Here is a 16,276-nt window from a genome sequence, read left to right as displayed (position 1 = left end):
TTTGGTACTCCATGATTGGGGCACTAATCATATCACAATCCGAAATAGAGAAACCCCTGTCAAGATCAATTTGGGAATAGGGGAAGTAAAACCCAATATTCCTAAAGATATTGAAGACACATCTTCCACTAGAGCCACCAATCATGCATCCCCTATACCTACAAATGTACTAAAACCCAAAGAAAGTGACATGAACAATTGGATACATGCATTGGCTAGAATAGATACCTGTAAAACAACACATCCAATGTTGCCAGATGTGGATTCCCAAATGATCCAACTAGAAGCACTGATTTGGGATGATGAATCAGAAGAGGTGGAAATGCCAGCCTTCATGGCAGGTGTCGAGTGGTGGGGCAGTGATCCTGAAGAGGCCATAATTGAAGGTTACGGTGCATACTTTGATTGGGATCTAGAAACAGAAGCTGATAATGCCACATTGGAAGGTCAAGTTTTTGACAATGACTTAGCAATCTTACAGGCACTCATGGCAATAGAATACCCCAAGATAGACCCTCCAACACTAGCCCCAATAGCAACTGGCTAATAAAAAAGGAGGAGGGTGTGCAATGCCAAAAGGCCAAGATAGAGCACTTTAATCAATTCAAAAGAATGCAGACTAGAGTGGTGCAATTGTATTTGACCAAACCCACAATAGCACCTGAGTCCCCAAATCTTAAATGGGATCCTAAAGGGCTTGAAGGTGCATGTATGGCCAAAGAACCACTCCTTGGAAGTGAGACTCCTATTGAAAATCCATCACTTGTCTCATAAGCAAAAAACTTCGCAAGTTCAAACCCAATGTGAGAATGAAGATTGAAATGGTGAATCCTAACAAAAAAGAAGAGCAAGGGACCTCAGTTGAATTAGAACAAACATCTTCCACCATGTCCAGTGGAGCTAGCAACCAAGCAAGCACCTCAAATTGCCATGAAGGCCTAAGGGAAGTTCCTGATTACTTCAAAAACTACACCAGGGGAGAAGCTGAGAGTGCTCTCAATGGAAGCAAAACGAAAGAGGGAGAGAGAGAGAAATAGAGAGCCACCTTGTAGGATGTTATTTTATATGGACGCTTTGCACATGGATGTTATTTTATGCTGAGGGATAGCTTTGACACATTGCAGGTGATGCACTGATAGTGTTAGGCTCTCTTGGATGAGATATTATTGATGCATATGCCCATGGACGGTGTTTATGCTTGAGCCATTTGACACTTACTGGTATTTTGGATTGCCATTGCAGTTGGCATTTTCTGTTGGGCCAGATTTGCATCCAAATGGCCTATAAATCATCCACTACAACCCAATGCATACCACGAATGAGCGCACACTACTCAGACTGTAACCAGAGTGATCTGCATAAGGTATGTTCAAGAAATCATAGTCCCACGGTAATGACCGCTACTGAAAATAGAACCTGAGATGCCTCAAAACATGGGCGCCATTGCATAATCGGACTCAACAAGAAAATCTGCAAATATCTCTCTTCTGCCAGAACTCCAAAATCCAAACCGATGAGTGAGAAAAGGAGTCAACACTTATCCACTACCATGTGGCATAAATCTAAGGTTTCAAAACCTTAGAATGAAAAATGCATAACAGAGAGACGAAATCGAATACACAGAGATCTATAACTCTAAAAATCCTCCACCGAATCGTGCAAGAACTGACAGGTAGGGGTTTTTGGGCGTCCGGAACGCAATGGGACAGACGGTTTTGGAAACCGTAGTCTCAATCACTGGGTCCAACACACGGATTGAAAAACGTTTTTGGAAACAGAGCTGTTTGTAAACTCCACCGGAGTGCGAATGATGAGCAACATAGAAGTTTTAGGACCTCCTAAGTCCACCGGAACTAACAGATTTGCAAATGGTTGCTCCAAACTTGAGTTCCAACACCCGGGCAAAAAATGCAGAAACTGACACAGTGAGTTAGAAATCCAATGAAATGATCCCAGATTCAAGAATGAAGGTGTTTCCAAGCTCCTGAAGTGAAGTGGACACCAAAAGCAAGCAATAGTTGCCTCTACAAGTCAATACGGAGTCTCTATCATCGAACGGAACAAGAAAAAGCTCAAAAAACAACTTTTTCTTTGAAAACACTTAACAGGCGCTCAAAACCACTTTGCAAAACCAAAGTGACTTTTCCAAAGGTTCCTCCAAGGTCTCTGCACACTCGGATGCAAGTAAAGTCACCCACAAAGCTTCCCATAGAGCTTCTTCTTCCTCCCACAGAGCTGATGAGCTTCAAGCATTCACACACGCTCAGCTAGATCACCCGGGCTCTGATACTAGTTGAGAGTGCTCTCAACGGAAGCAAGAACGGAAGGAGAGAGAGAGACAGAGAGCCACACAAGTTTTGGTGGGTGCAGAACCACCCTAATCTTCTTTTTCATTCATTTATATATGTGTTTGAGTATTGTACATAACCGGGGTAAAGGCACAGTGACCTTTAACCCCCACAAACTGCAATGGCAATCCAAAATGCCAATAAGTGCCAAATGGCTCAAGCATAAACACCGTCCATGGGCATATGCATCAACAATATCTCATCCAAGAGAGCATAACACTATCAGTGCATCACTTGCAATGTGTTAAAGCTGTCCCTCAGCATAAAATAGCATCCATGTGCAAAGCATCCATAAAAAATAGCATCCCACAAGGCAATCTGGACCTATCAGCACATCCAATAAGGATTGCAATGCATCCAAATGGCCTATAAATCATCCACTGCAATCCAATGCACACCACGAATGAGCGCACACGGCTCAAAACTACAACCAGAGTGATCTGCATAAGGTATGCTCAAGAAATCATGGTTCCACGGCAATGACCTCTACTGAAAATAGAACCTGAGATGCCTCAAAACATGGGCGCCATTGCATAATCGGACTTAGCAAGACAATCTGCAAATATCTCTCTTCTGTTGGAACTCCAAATCCCAACCGATGAGTGAGAAATGGGAGTCAACACTTATCCCCACTGCCATGTGGCATAAATCTAAGGTTTCAAAACCTTAGAATGAAAAATGCATAACAGAGAGACGAAATCAAATACACAGAGATCTATAACTCTGAAAATACTCCACTGAATCGCACAAGAACTGACAGGTAGGGGTTTTCGGTGTCTGGAATGCAATGGGATAGACGGTTTTGGAAATCGTGGTCCCAATCACTAGGTCCAACACACAGACTGGAAAACGTTTTTGGAAACTGAATTGTTTGTAAACTCCACCAGAATGCAAATGATGAGCAACATAGAAGTTTTAGGACCTCCTGAGTCCACCGGAACTGACAGATCTGCAAATGGTTGCCCCAAACTTGAGTTCCAACACCCGGGTAAAAAAAAGTTGAAACTGACACAGAGAGTCAGAAATCCAACGAGATGATCCCAAATTCAACAATGAAGGTGTTTCCAAGCTTCTGAAGTGAAATGGACACCAAAAGCAGGCAATGGTTGCCTCTTCAAGTCAATACAGAGTCTCTGTCGTCGAACAGAACAGGGAACAGCTTAAAAAATGACTTTTTCTTTGAAAACACTTAATAGGCTTCAAAACCACTTTGCAAAACCAAAGTGACTTTTCCAAAGGTTCCTTCAAGGTCTCTACGCACTCAGATGCAAGTAAAGTCATCCAAAAAGCTTCCCACAGAGCTTCTCCTTCCTCCCATAGAGCTGATGAGCTTCCAAGCATTCACACACGCTTAACTAGATCACCCGGGCTCTGATACCAGTTGAGAGTGCTCTCAACGGAAGCGGAACGAAAGAGGGAGAGAGAGAAATAGAGAGCCACACAAAGTTTTTGGTGGGTGTAGAACACCCTAATCTTCTTTTTCATTCATTTATATATGTGTTTGAGTATTGTACATAACCGGGGTAAAGGCACAGTGACCTTCAACCCCCACAGAAGCAACAATAGCAATGTCCAGGCCAGCAATGAGGGAATTAGAGCTCATAGAAATAGATAATATTGGGGATACCCCAATGTATGAAGGACCAGCTAAGATAAGAAAATTGAATCTTACCTTGGATGGAGAAGAAGAGATGCCGTATACATCGGCAAACAACTCACTCTAGAAGAAGAAAAAGAATAAAAAACATTGCTAATGGAATACAGAGATTGCATGGCTTGGTCCTACAGGGATATGAAAGGGATCTCCCCTAAAGTTACAGTACATACCATACCGATTAGGAAGGATCCAAACCTAAGGCATGTAGACCCTACAGGACAAATCCCAAATATAAAGACTACCCAGTATACTTTGCAAGCAGGCAACTAAATGATGCGGAGGTGAATTATACCACAACAGAAACATAAGATTTGGCAATGATCTACAACGTGAAGAAATTTCGACACTATCTATCGGCTACTGACTTTATCTTCTAACAGATCATCAAGCCTTATTATATCTTCTAAATCAGCCATGTACCACAGGTCAGATCACTCGATGGCTTCTACTGCTGCAAGAATTCAATTTCAAAATTGTGGTGAGAAAAGGAGCTCAACATTTCATTGTCGATCACATGTCACAATTGAGGATAGGAGAAGAGGCGGAAGGAATAGAAGATCACCTACCAGATGCCGCATTATTTCAAATTGACGCTGTGCCCGACTAGTGTGTAGACATCATTGGGTACTTAGTGGTAGGAGGACCATCCCCTGAAATGGAAGCAGTGGATGTCGGAAAACTAATTCTGAAAGTTGCACCCTATCAGCTCATTGCACGGCAACTATACAAGGTGGGCAAGGACTAGGTTTTAAGGAGATGTGTAATGCCACATGGGATCATGCCAATCCTCAGTGAAGTCCATGAAGGCATTGTAGGAGGACACTTCCAGGGGTCAACAACAACAAGAAAAGTCCTCTTCGCAGGCTACTAGTGGCCAACACTTTGGGCAGATGCCTATGAATATTCTGGGCAGTTGTGATGTATGCCAATGGACTACTAAACCACAACACAAGGACTTCAATCCTCTAACAACAGTCATTGTGCAAAAACCATTTGAAAAATGGGGGATTGATTTTGTGGGTCCCATCCATCTAGTAGCAAAGGGAACACAGGCACACAACATCAATGTGGCAACTGATTACTTTACCAAATGGGCTGAAGTAAAGCAGTCAGAAAGGCAGATGCCAGAAGCACAGCAAGGTTTCTATATGAGAATGTGATCACTTGATTCGGATGTCCCATTGAAATTGTGTTGGATAGAGGCACACATTTTGTAAATGAGGTTATCCACCAAGAACTCTTGTCTAGCTTTATGGTGATCCATAGAAAAAGCACAACCTACTACTACCCCCAATGGAATGGACAAGCTGAATCCACTAACAAAATATTATGCATTTTCCTCACCAAGGTAGTAGAACCAAAGTGTTTTGATTGGGAAGAGAAACTAAATGTAGCCTTATGGACATACTGAACCACACTCAAGGTCAGTACAGGGAATACACCTTTTCAATTGGTGTACGACCTTGAAGCTGTGGTCCCACTGGAATTTGTAATATCAAGCCTATGCATAGAAATATAGAAATGCATGGTAGATCATGCATCCCTGAAAGAAAGACTCTATCAATTAGAGAAGCATATAGAGACCAGATGGCTGGAAATCGTGGAAGTTCTTCTAGATCTGTGGCGATACAGGGGGACCTGCTATACAAACACAAGCACTCAAGGTTGGACGATGCTCCACCAACCAAAGAGTGTGTGAGGAGGAGGAGGATGGGCAGAGTGTGTTTACCCAAGCAATTTTTTTTTGGGGATGACATGGCGTTGACTGTGCGCCCAATAGAATGAATTTTTTTGGGTACTTATCAGCTTGGCCACCCGCTTCAGCATCTACTTATCCACCTATCACATTCATTTATAAGTTTCTTATTCAATAAATTTTTGCTAGCCCAGTAGCAAGACACGTTGGGTGGTCTGTATGTAAAGACCCCTACCCAATCTTGTCACAGGGGTGCCCCTACATTGGCATGTGTTTAAAGGATGTTCTTGCTCATTGCTATGTGAGTGGGATTACCACAAAATGCCCACGCCCATACTGCTTCTACTTGCGTCCAGCTTGACCGCCATGTGCCCAAAGCTAGCCTTGCATTGCCCCTCTAATCGAGCATTACAGTGCTAGCCTACAAAATGACTTGCCCCAGCCGATGGATTCTAGCACCTTGCCAACCCCTTTGCTATACTAGTTCCGTCAAAGGTTGGGGTCACACGAATGTAGATCTGGACCGGTGGATTGAAGATCTTCCATAATGGTAATCTCCCTCCCTTGCCTGACCTGCCCAAACTGCCACGTGTCAGCTCTCCCCAAGCCTTTGACGGCCGGGAAAGGTGGGGCAGTCCCACTTTCCCACTCAAAAAATAGCTCGCAGGCTGCCCGCTAAGCAAGTGGGAAAGTGGGACTGCTCCACTTTCCCTACTCCTTGGGTTGAGCAAGCGGGCGGGAACATGCACAAGTGTTTCTTGGGTGTGGTGTTTCACCGCCTAGACATAGGGGCCTCTCAGAGAGCAGTCACCCCATGCCACGGACTCTGGAATCGAGAAAAATGTGGGGAAATTTTTCAGGAGGATATAGAATCCTCAGAGCTGTGAGCGCCGCGCTTCGCTCCAACCAGATGTATGAGTTCTCTCCAAGGCGAGGAATACTGAGAGCTGGGGGGGAAGAGGTGAATCGAAGCGGAGAGAGGGATGGGATGATGATGATGATGATGGGGAGGGAGGGTGAAGGCAAGGGAGGAAAGAGGCACGTGGAGGGAGGGGGCGGGGGGGGGACGGTTGTTCCGTTGGAGGGGGGAAGGTTTTTTTTTTTTTTTGGGTTTGGGAATTTCAAAGAAAAGAAGAAGAAGAAGAAGAAGGACACAAACACGCAACATATTCTCTTTTACTCTTTCTCTGGACACACAACAACAACAACAGGAAACGAGCGCCGGCCCTCCCCTTCTCTTTCTTTCACAAAGAGTTTCCTTGTTCCCTTTTGTTGTTCCTCATCATCTCTACCCCTCCTCCTCCTCCTCCTCCTCCTCCTTCCCCTCAGTCCTCCTTCGAATTCCTCCTCCCCCCAGATCCCTTCTCCTCCCCCCTCCCTTTCTTCCCTCCCCCTCTCATCCTCACAGTCTCCGCAGCATTTTGAACTTAGCTCCATCGGCTCGCGCAGAGAGAACCTCCACATTACCTCTTTTGGGTCCTTCCACAGAGAACGCCTATAGCCCCACACGGGCTTCTCGAGTTGACATTTGTGCACTAGATTGGTGGCTTGGCGCAGCACTTGCACGACCGCCAGCCATCTGGTGATTAGGGTCGGAAGCGATCCGTACTAGACGCCTTCCTTTCACCGACAGCAGCATCGCTCTGTGAGAACGTTGATCGCAAATATCCACTCGAACCCTGGGAGATCCATTTTCGCCAGATCCGTCCTTCGCAAAGTCTTTTGGGCTGCCTGGAAAGCCTAAGTTTTTTTGGGTGCTGTTGGACAAGCGCTGGACCTGCTGCGCTCCATTCGTAATCAAAACCAGTGGTGCAAGTAATTGATGCAATTGCGATATGAGCTTTCAATAATTTCGCAGTTTGGCGGATCGTTCGACAATTTGTCCAATCAGCTTTCTTGTGAACCATGCGGTCGAGGGTGACGGCTGGAGTGTCTCCAAAGTTGCTCATAGCTGCTTGTGTTGCGTGTTTTTTGACCGGCATGCTGTTCACCAACAGGTTTGCCTTTTTTTGGGGGGGGGCGCGGGACTACATGCATGTGCATTGTTGCTAGTTGTGAGTTTTTATTGTTTCTCTGAAGCATACGCCGGACATGAGTTTTTGTCCGATTGCAATTTGCTATTGTAATTCTAGAGGTTTTGAGCCTGTTGACTGTGAGAAGTCTAACATTCCTTCTTTCCTCCAAGCGGTGCCTGCTCCATCGTTTAGTAAGCGGAGACATTGTGTGACATAATTGTAATGAGAGCTGTACCGTTATGTCTTGCAGATATGTTCACTATTAAAACAGTGCATTTTTCATTGCGATTCTAAAGCTGGTATGCTACTTATCTGCTGTCACGATTTTGTGCAGAATATGGATAACGTCAGAATCTCAAGAAGAATCTGGTGATAGAGAAAGGAAGTTGGCTCATGAAGAAGAACTTAGGCTTGTTACAGAGGATTGTGAAAATAAAAATGTAGGTATACTAATATAAAACGATTATTTAATTTTTAAAGTTATAGAATTTCTATCCCGCCAAGGCTTTAATGGAGTTACCTGTTCTTTCGAGCAGAAAGATCCATCTGGGCAAGGGAAAAATATCCTGAATGAAGTCTCAAGAACGCATGATGCCATCAAGTAAGTGAATGTCATGTTCCATCTTTGTGTTGTCTGTTTCGCCCAGGAAAGAATTACAGTAGCGGTTTCTTCTTTTACAATAGTGGACTTGATAGATTTGCCTAGTGCATCTCGTTTGTTTACTTACAGAAGCAATAACTGAAACATTAGTCTACTATAAAATATATACTGTCTAGAGAAACTAGTGCTCTACAAATCACATTCAGCATAGTTTCATGAAGGAAGCAAATAGAACTTTCATGGCTTGGATAGGGAGGAAGTGTACGCTATACATTCAACAGGGAACTGGCAAGGATCCTTGGGCTTTGAACAAGTCAGGAAATTTGAATATCAAAATTTATGAAGTAATGCTCTAAGCTGTACACCTAACAGGCTCTAACAAGGCTGCGAGGACGCCACAAGCCTTAGGCTTGGAAGCAATAGGGGTTGAATTTTAAGCATATCATCTATCGTTGGAACAACCCCAGCAGACATAGCTGATTTTAGAAGGATAGATGCTCATATCTTTTTCAATGCACTGTTTGGCTGCTTGTGGGTAATGTGCCAGGTGAATGACGTCTATGGTTGGCTTGTTATAGCTGATTGTAGGCTTGCTTCCTCTTGCTGCATCTTTCTAGCCCCCCAGTCAATTAACTGTTTTCCCCTGATCTTTATCACTTCATCTACTGCTTTTTGGGCTGTAACTTGTACAAAGTTTCCTAGATGGTGGGCTCACCCTCCATAACGTTGATCCTTGCTACTGATTCTATTTTTATATTTAAGTATTAATATCTAGTTTTATTTCATGCCGTTTAATCCTTCAGATAGAGTTGGAGGATGTCATATGCAATGTTGTTCAATCCTTCATATAGAGTTGGAGGATGTTAATCAATGGTGAGTGAGCGACCATAGGCATCCCTTTTGCATGGGTATGATGTGAGGCCATTAAGGCAAAGCGTACGTATGGGTCTTGACTACCCTTGGAACTATTGAAAGGTGCAGGACCATTGCAGGACATATGTAAAAAAATGGGAGTAACAATACCAATATTATCCAAAGCAATTGGACAGTCAAGTGGTGATGAGGTTAGGTGGGCAAATGAGGAGCACATGTGGTGAAAATCCAAATCAGAAGGCTCGACTATGTTACTGAGTAGCCTAACCTCCATGTGTAGTGTTAGAAAAGACCCAACATAGGGTACGCATAGCGGACTGATAGTAATGCCCAGAAGCTCACACAGTGTGATGTGGGGTGTGCAATCACAAACTTCTTCAACTTATGTGCATAGAATAGATGTGCAGACTCATCAATAGACAATGAACCAACCAGATAGAGAAACCACTAAAATAATATATTTCCGTCCAAAGCTATGGACACAATACAAAAGAGAGAGATCCCGAGTCCCACCAATGGTGTGATCCTCTGATCTTACCACAAGGTACTTCTCCTATCTGCTGGCTATCTCTAGACTCAAGCCCGCGTGCTCCTTGTCGAGCTTCTGTAGACTTGGTCACCGTGACTTGATCTGTACACCTTGCTGCCCTGGATGTCAGCCTAGGTGTGCAGCCCTAACTCAGCCTGTCTGCAGCTCTTCAGCCTCCTATACACCTCCTGGATGTAGGCCCTATAGGTGCTGATCTGCTGCTCCAGTCTGCTGAGGCTCTGCTGCTCCAGATGATATCATATGAGGCCAAGGGCCTCTGCTTTTATAGGCCCCCAAGGGGCTGGCAAAAAACCGACCAGTCAGGCTGCCTATGGCCGACCCAAAAAGGCCGACCAGGCCCTGACCTGGTCTGCCTATAAATGCCCCTTTGGGGCTCTCTTTTCTAGGGCCTTTGGCCCACACTTCAAGGCCGGGTCCAGCCCCTAGTTCTGCCCAATAGCTGGCCTGGTTGGCTGGCTCCAACCAGCCCTAACCAGCCAGTTCTATGGCCGACACTCCTGCTGGTTCCCCCTCCCATTAATGCGCCATGTGCTGGCCTTGCTGCTGCAGACACCTGTTGCAGGTCTTTACCCTGCCCATATACCTTGCCAAGGACCCCATCATGCAAGCGCGTCTTCTTCTGGATCACCACACAATCATGCTCCTCATCAGCTCCTTTCTGCCAGGGCAGATCCAAGACATCCTGTCCCCGCCATCTCCCTTTCACAAAGGTGTCTTCTGACGCAACCATGCTGATCTCTCCAGGTAATTCACTCTTTGTTGTCTGACTAGCACCCACATGGCAGCCAGGATGCTGCCCATGTGGCACTCCCTCAAACCCTAGGTTCACCCCCCCCCTTGCTCTTCTCATATGGGGGCTTACAGATGGGGAGGTGACCTTTCCAACATGTAGCGCTTACATGAAACAATCACCACAACCTACAATGGGGGAGAGAGCTAGTAGATTGACCACCTAGACATATTGGCTTGGTACCTCAAGTCACCCTTTAACACCAGTAGGTGTTGCATCCATTACCAAAAGCTTCAACCATAGAAAATCCTACTCATGAGGCAAGTCTGCTTTATGGCAAAGCCATCAAGGGACTTCTTTGTGAAGTGCACTTTCCAGGAACGATATCAAATCGCAAAGAGCGAAGATATTATGACTTTTAGAATGACATCTCAAATCCTTGTGCAATAGACATCTACTAAGCTAATTCGCCATGACTAGGCCTTGGGTGATATGTTTGTTAGGGACATCACATAATCACCCTTTTAAACCTAAGAATTCTCGAGTATGGACAAAATACATTTTAATCAATTACTTTGATTGTCTAAGCATTTTTTGCTTAGAAATTCTCGTTTGAGAAAGAGACTAAAGTAAAATCGTATAATCTTCACAAGTAGTTGTAGCTTGCACGAAGAGATCGTGGACTTTTTTTTAAAAGCTTTCTCAGGTTTGTTCTATCTTTGGAGGTCATATGCTCCGATCACTGCTTAATTTTGTTTTCTCCCCACTCTCTTATTTTATCATCTATAAATAACTAACTATCAAAAAATAATGATAATAACTATTTCCTTGTTGTTGAGTTGGTGTTCCATTCGTTTTCTTATATGTACATTGGTTTATCTTTATTCCCTTGTATTAGCATTAGTGTTTTTTATTTTTATTTTTATTGGTGGGGGTTGTTGTGGTGGATATTTAACCTAATTTAACTCTCTCTCTCTCTCTCTCTCTCTCTCTCCGCCAACCCAACCCAACCTAACCCAATCCGGGGGGTTTGGTTAAGCTAGGGGGTTCAACATACAGCCGATTATGGACTGGCCTACCCTCTCCTCCAAGACCCCCCTCAACTCCTTCAATATCCATCAGGACTTGGTACTCTACAGTTGCAGCCATGACACCCCCTCCATATGCACGGAATTACCAACAAGAAGGCTCAAAACGACCCATCCTCGGGCAACAAGATCAGATTTTTATCTACAGCAGGCAGCGAGAGAGCTACGATTGGAGCTTGCAAAGGTAAAGGCCCGACTTCACATTTTGGAAGGGCCTGGTAAGTAGGCAGTAATTGATGAGGCTGTAAAATCTTGTAAGGATTCCCCCCCTACCCCGCAGCTAGTCTCTACAGTCAGAGATCTTGTTCACACTAAAGCACAAACTGCTAAGAAGGAAGTGATTGTGGAAGTGGACAACAAAGCAAGTAAGTCTGATATTCAAGCAGAGAGTAAAGAACACGAAGCTAGATGTGATAATGCGCTGAAGATTAGAATAGGGGGACTCTCAGAAGATTGGTACAAAGAGGACACATATAGTGAAATATTAACAAAGATTAAAGCAAGCGTGCCCAACATTGAATGGGTGAATGATGATGAGCAAGATGATGATGACTCCAGGACAGCTTCTATTTTGCACTATAGAGGTCATGCAATCCTTACATTGAAGTCAAAAGATATGCGGATCAAGCTGAAGGGCACCAAAGTATGGATATCAGAGGAACTTACACAAGCTCAACTCAAGATTAAGGCAACTGAATTAGCTAAAGTCAGGGCTGCCAGAAAGAATGGAAAATGGGCAGTTTACCGTGAAGGCGTAGCACTAATCAGAGAGTTTAAATCAAAACCAAAAGACTCTTTGTCTTAAACTGATGTATGGCTGTTTACTCTTCCAGAATATCATGTAGGTACTCTAAATAATATGGGTTGCTTTTTGTACTCCTTGGGAGTTGCCATGTGCCCTAACTAAAGCAGATGTACTAGAGGGTTTCTTGCTGTCCCATAGACGTTTTGGTCTCCATTGGATGTTAATAGACTTTCTTTTCTCTCTCTCTCTCTCTCTCTCTCTCTCTCTCTCATTTCTTTTTCTTTTTCTTTGCTTTTTTTCTCCTTTTGCTATTAAGTTTTTGTTGTTTGAGAGTCACCTCAAGTTATGAGTGCTCTTTTTCATTGGGTTAGAAGAGTTTGAAAGCATATGTGATTGCTTGGAATATGGGCGAAGCAACAATGAAACTAGCAAGGTGTTTAGATAGTTATTGGGGTGGATGTCCAAATGACAGTCAATTCAATTTTACATATTGCTTCAGTATTGGCTGACATCTTGGATGGAGGAATGGATGCCACATCGTACCTTTTTGGTTCGATCAGATGACTTTGCACATGTGTCATGGACATGCACTCCACACACTATAGGAGAGCCAATCAGGTGAGACCTTTTACATGTGCTTGTGTGTCAATGCATTCTGATTGGGCACACTGTGTCAGTGCCACCTAGGAGGGGGCTGAAGCCAGAGCCTTTGTGTGAAGCCACAAGTTGGCTTCTCTCTTACACCTCTTCATCCATCATTTAGGGTTTAGTTCATTGTGTATGCACAGTTTCTACGTTTTTCAGTGTATGCCCTCCTCATTCTAGGTGAGCATTGTAGCCAGTGATTAGCCTCCCCTGTTTTGCGTCTCCCCTCCCCCCCTCTTCCACATCTCTGCCCAATGTGTGTGTGAGGGGAACCCCTCAGCTATAATAATGGATGGACTTGAGTCAAGGCCTTTAGATTCTCAAAGGCAGGTGGGCATAGATGTAATGATGCATTTCTTTTATGTCAAGTGTCTAAGTGTTATCCTCTCGTCTTGTTAGTTATGTAGAGGGGAAGCTTGTAAACTTCAACTGTTTTCTGCTACCAAATTATACTGAATTTGCAAATTGATTGTTTGTTCAGGACTCTTGACAAAACTATCTCCATGTTAGAGATGGAATTAGCTGCGGCCAGGGCATCACAAGCCGGTTCTCCTGCCATTGTGAAGCCCGTTGGTGAGATTCCAGGAGAGAGGCAAAAAGCTTTCATTGTGGTAGGAATCAATACTGCTTTTAGCAGTCGCAAGAGAAGGGATTCAGTTCGAGAAACATGGATGCCACAAGGTATCAAGTTTATATATTGTTGATGAACCTACACAGCATATGTGATTTACACGTTTATGGACTTGTTGTTATATCAGCACTGTAACCAAAGAATATTGGACAGGAGATAAATTGAAGCAACTGGAACGGGAAAAAGGCATTGTTGTTCGTTTTGTGATTGGTCACAGGTATTTCCTCAATGTGATTTGCTCCTTTGCAGGAGTTGATAATTCTAAGATTGTGGCCTCTTTATGTTTTGGATCACACTTGTCTTTTGATTACAGTGCAACCCCTGGGGGGATTTTGGATCGGGCTATTGATGCAGAAGATGCACAGCACTCAGACTTCTTGAGATTAGTAAGTGTACATGATTTGCTTTACTAGTAGCCTATCAAATGAAAAGTGCTCAGAGATTACAGCATGTATCAACTGGAACTGCAATCAAGCATCATCTCTCTTCTTACTGACTTGGTTTTGTTAATAGGATCACATAGAAGGTTATCATGAGCTGTCTGCCAAGACCAAGGTTTTCTTTGCCACTTCTGTGGCAAAGTGGGATGCCGATTTCTATGTAAAGGTCGATGATGATGTGCATGTAAATTTAGGTGAGACTTTACCAGCGTTTTGGTATTACCTCATCATGAACATTTTTATGTGTAAATTGGTTGCAAACTTTGATGGACTGATATCTGTCTTCAGGGATGCTTGGCACAACCTTGGCAAGGCATCAATCAAAGCCTCGTGTTTACATAGGCTGCATGAAATCTGGCCCAGTTCTTTCGCAAAAGTGAGTCCAACTCTTAGCTGATATGAGGATCTTCCCAGTTGATATGAAGATCTTCCAGCTTGCATGGAAAAGTGAATGATTTTTGTGTCATGATTTACCTTCACAAGTGGGCCGTGTTTGGATTAACAGCATTATTGCCTCACATGCAGAAAGGTGTTTAACTGATACTTGAACTAGATTTCTTAGATTGTATGTATATTTCTACAGAGGAGTCAAATATCATGAACCAGAGTACTGGAAGTTTGGGGAAGAGGGTAACAAGTATTTCAGACATGCCACTGGCCAACTGTATGCCATTTCAAAAGATTTGGCCACCTATATTTCAATAAACCAGTAGGTCATCCCTGTATTTGTGTTTTTTACAATAAGGTGGCGATTTGTGCTTCTCCTGTCATTTATCATTTTTTTGCTGAAGGTAAATACCAGTCTCAGGATTTTCAGTACGGTACTTACGAATCAGATCTTTTTATAGGCCTATATTGCACAAGTATGCGAATGAAGATGTATCTCTTGGTTCATGGTTCATTGGCTTGGATGTGGAACAAATTGATGATCGTAGCTTGTGCTGTGGAACACCTCCAGGCAATTATTTCTTCATATAGTTATATACATTGGAGATTTTGTGTGACATTGGATTTCATTAGCGCCTTTGGTCAATGCTAACTATCGAAAAGCATGTTTTGCAGATTGTGAGTGGAAGGCTCAAGCAGGAAATGCATGTGTAGCCTCTTTCGATTGGATGTGCAGTGGTGTATGCAAATCTGTAGAAAGAATGAAAGATGTGCATCAGCGCTGTGGTGAAGGAGAAGGGGCTGTATGGAGTGCCATTTTCTAGGTTTTCGTGAGATTTACTAACTCATTCTTTTTTCTCCACTGCAATAAGGCCATCTACTCCACTAAGTTTGGCATACGAGCATTTGGAAGCACATGTGAAGTTTCCAAGAGTTCCGATCAAAGCAGACATGGGCAATCCTGAGTGAATGGCTCCATTACATGTTAGTTTGTAAGATGGGCTCTGTTCGTCATATTTCTATCAATTTGTACCTGGCAAGCATTTTTGCCGATGGTCTTGGCTAATGATGGATTAAAAGCACATATTGTGCTTTGAAACCTTTGAGTGCATCTACAAAGATGCTTCTGTATTCAAAGGCAGTGTATATCTATCTGATTGAGCAAATGCTCAGATGGAGCATACTTCAGCGATTTTTTTGTTAACGTGGAGTTATACTACCAGATTCTTGGATAGACCTGTCATTTTAAGGACTCGTTGCTTTTCAGAGCAAATGACATAGATGGAATATGTGCACCAGGAATTGGCAGCCTATGGCATCTATTTATATTTTTTTGGGTCTTTAAGAGACCAACCATGCCTGAAAGATACACAAGGGATTGACAGTCTCATATGATGTCCTCCCTGTAAGAGAACACACGATAATTGTTTTTGGACATTGGCGGCCTCCCATTTCAAAAGGTTAGTCTTTGCTATGATTTTCTCTGTTACTGTCATACTCATATAACTTGTAAAACTCGACTAATCTCACTAATATTCTGCAATTCAACGGTTGGATATGGTTGGCCATGGTGAAGGTGAAGTAAAAGTCATTTCGTTTGATGCAGTGGTGGGGTTAGGTAAGTGAACTATATCTGGTGTTCTCAGCATGACCTGATGCTCTTCATTAAACCTTGAGCTTTAATCAAGACTACAAAGCTTTAAACTTTCTCTATTTCAAGACCGCAAAGCTACCCTCAGAAGTACTTGCTGAGGTGCAAATGTTTTTTCTGGGGGTTCTATGAGAGTCTCATGTCATGTTAATCTGTAGATTTTCTGTTTGCCTGATCTTTCCTCTTCGTGGTGTTAGGTTTTCAAGGGGAATTGAATGC

General features: G+C 43.4%; 1 protein-coding gene across 1 annotated transcript; it reads left to right on the top strand.

Moving 5' to 3' along the window:
* Positions 1–7,003: 7,003 nt before the first annotated feature.
* LOC147890869 (beta-1,6-galactosyltransferase GALT31A-like) lies at positions 7,004–15,852 on the top strand. Its single transcript, XM_087390003.1, has 11 exons — positions 7,004–7,698; positions 8,051–8,156; positions 8,253–8,317; positions 13,430–13,629; positions 13,733–13,796; positions 13,893–13,965; positions 14,093–14,213; positions 14,308–14,395; positions 14,603–14,728; positions 14,868–14,977; positions 15,082–15,852. The coding sequence occupies exons 1-11, from the start codon at positions 7,607–7,609 to the stop codon at positions 15,228–15,230; spliced, it is 1,194 nt and encodes a 397-aa protein (XP_087246129.1). The 5' UTR covers positions 7,004–7,606; the 3' UTR covers positions 15,231–15,852.
* Positions 15,853–16,276: the final 424 nt, after the last annotated feature.

This window comes from Dipteris shenzhenensis, chromosome 18 (assembly GCF_047967505.1).
Source record: "Dipteris shenzhenensis isolate YYH24624 ecotype China chromosome 18, Dip_SZ_1.0, whole genome shotgun sequence".
NCBI lineage: Eukaryota > Viridiplantae > Streptophyta > Polypodiopsida > Gleicheniales > Dipteridaceae > Dipteris > Dipteris shenzhenensis.
This window is presented reverse-complemented; position numbering and strand designations above follow the sequence as displayed.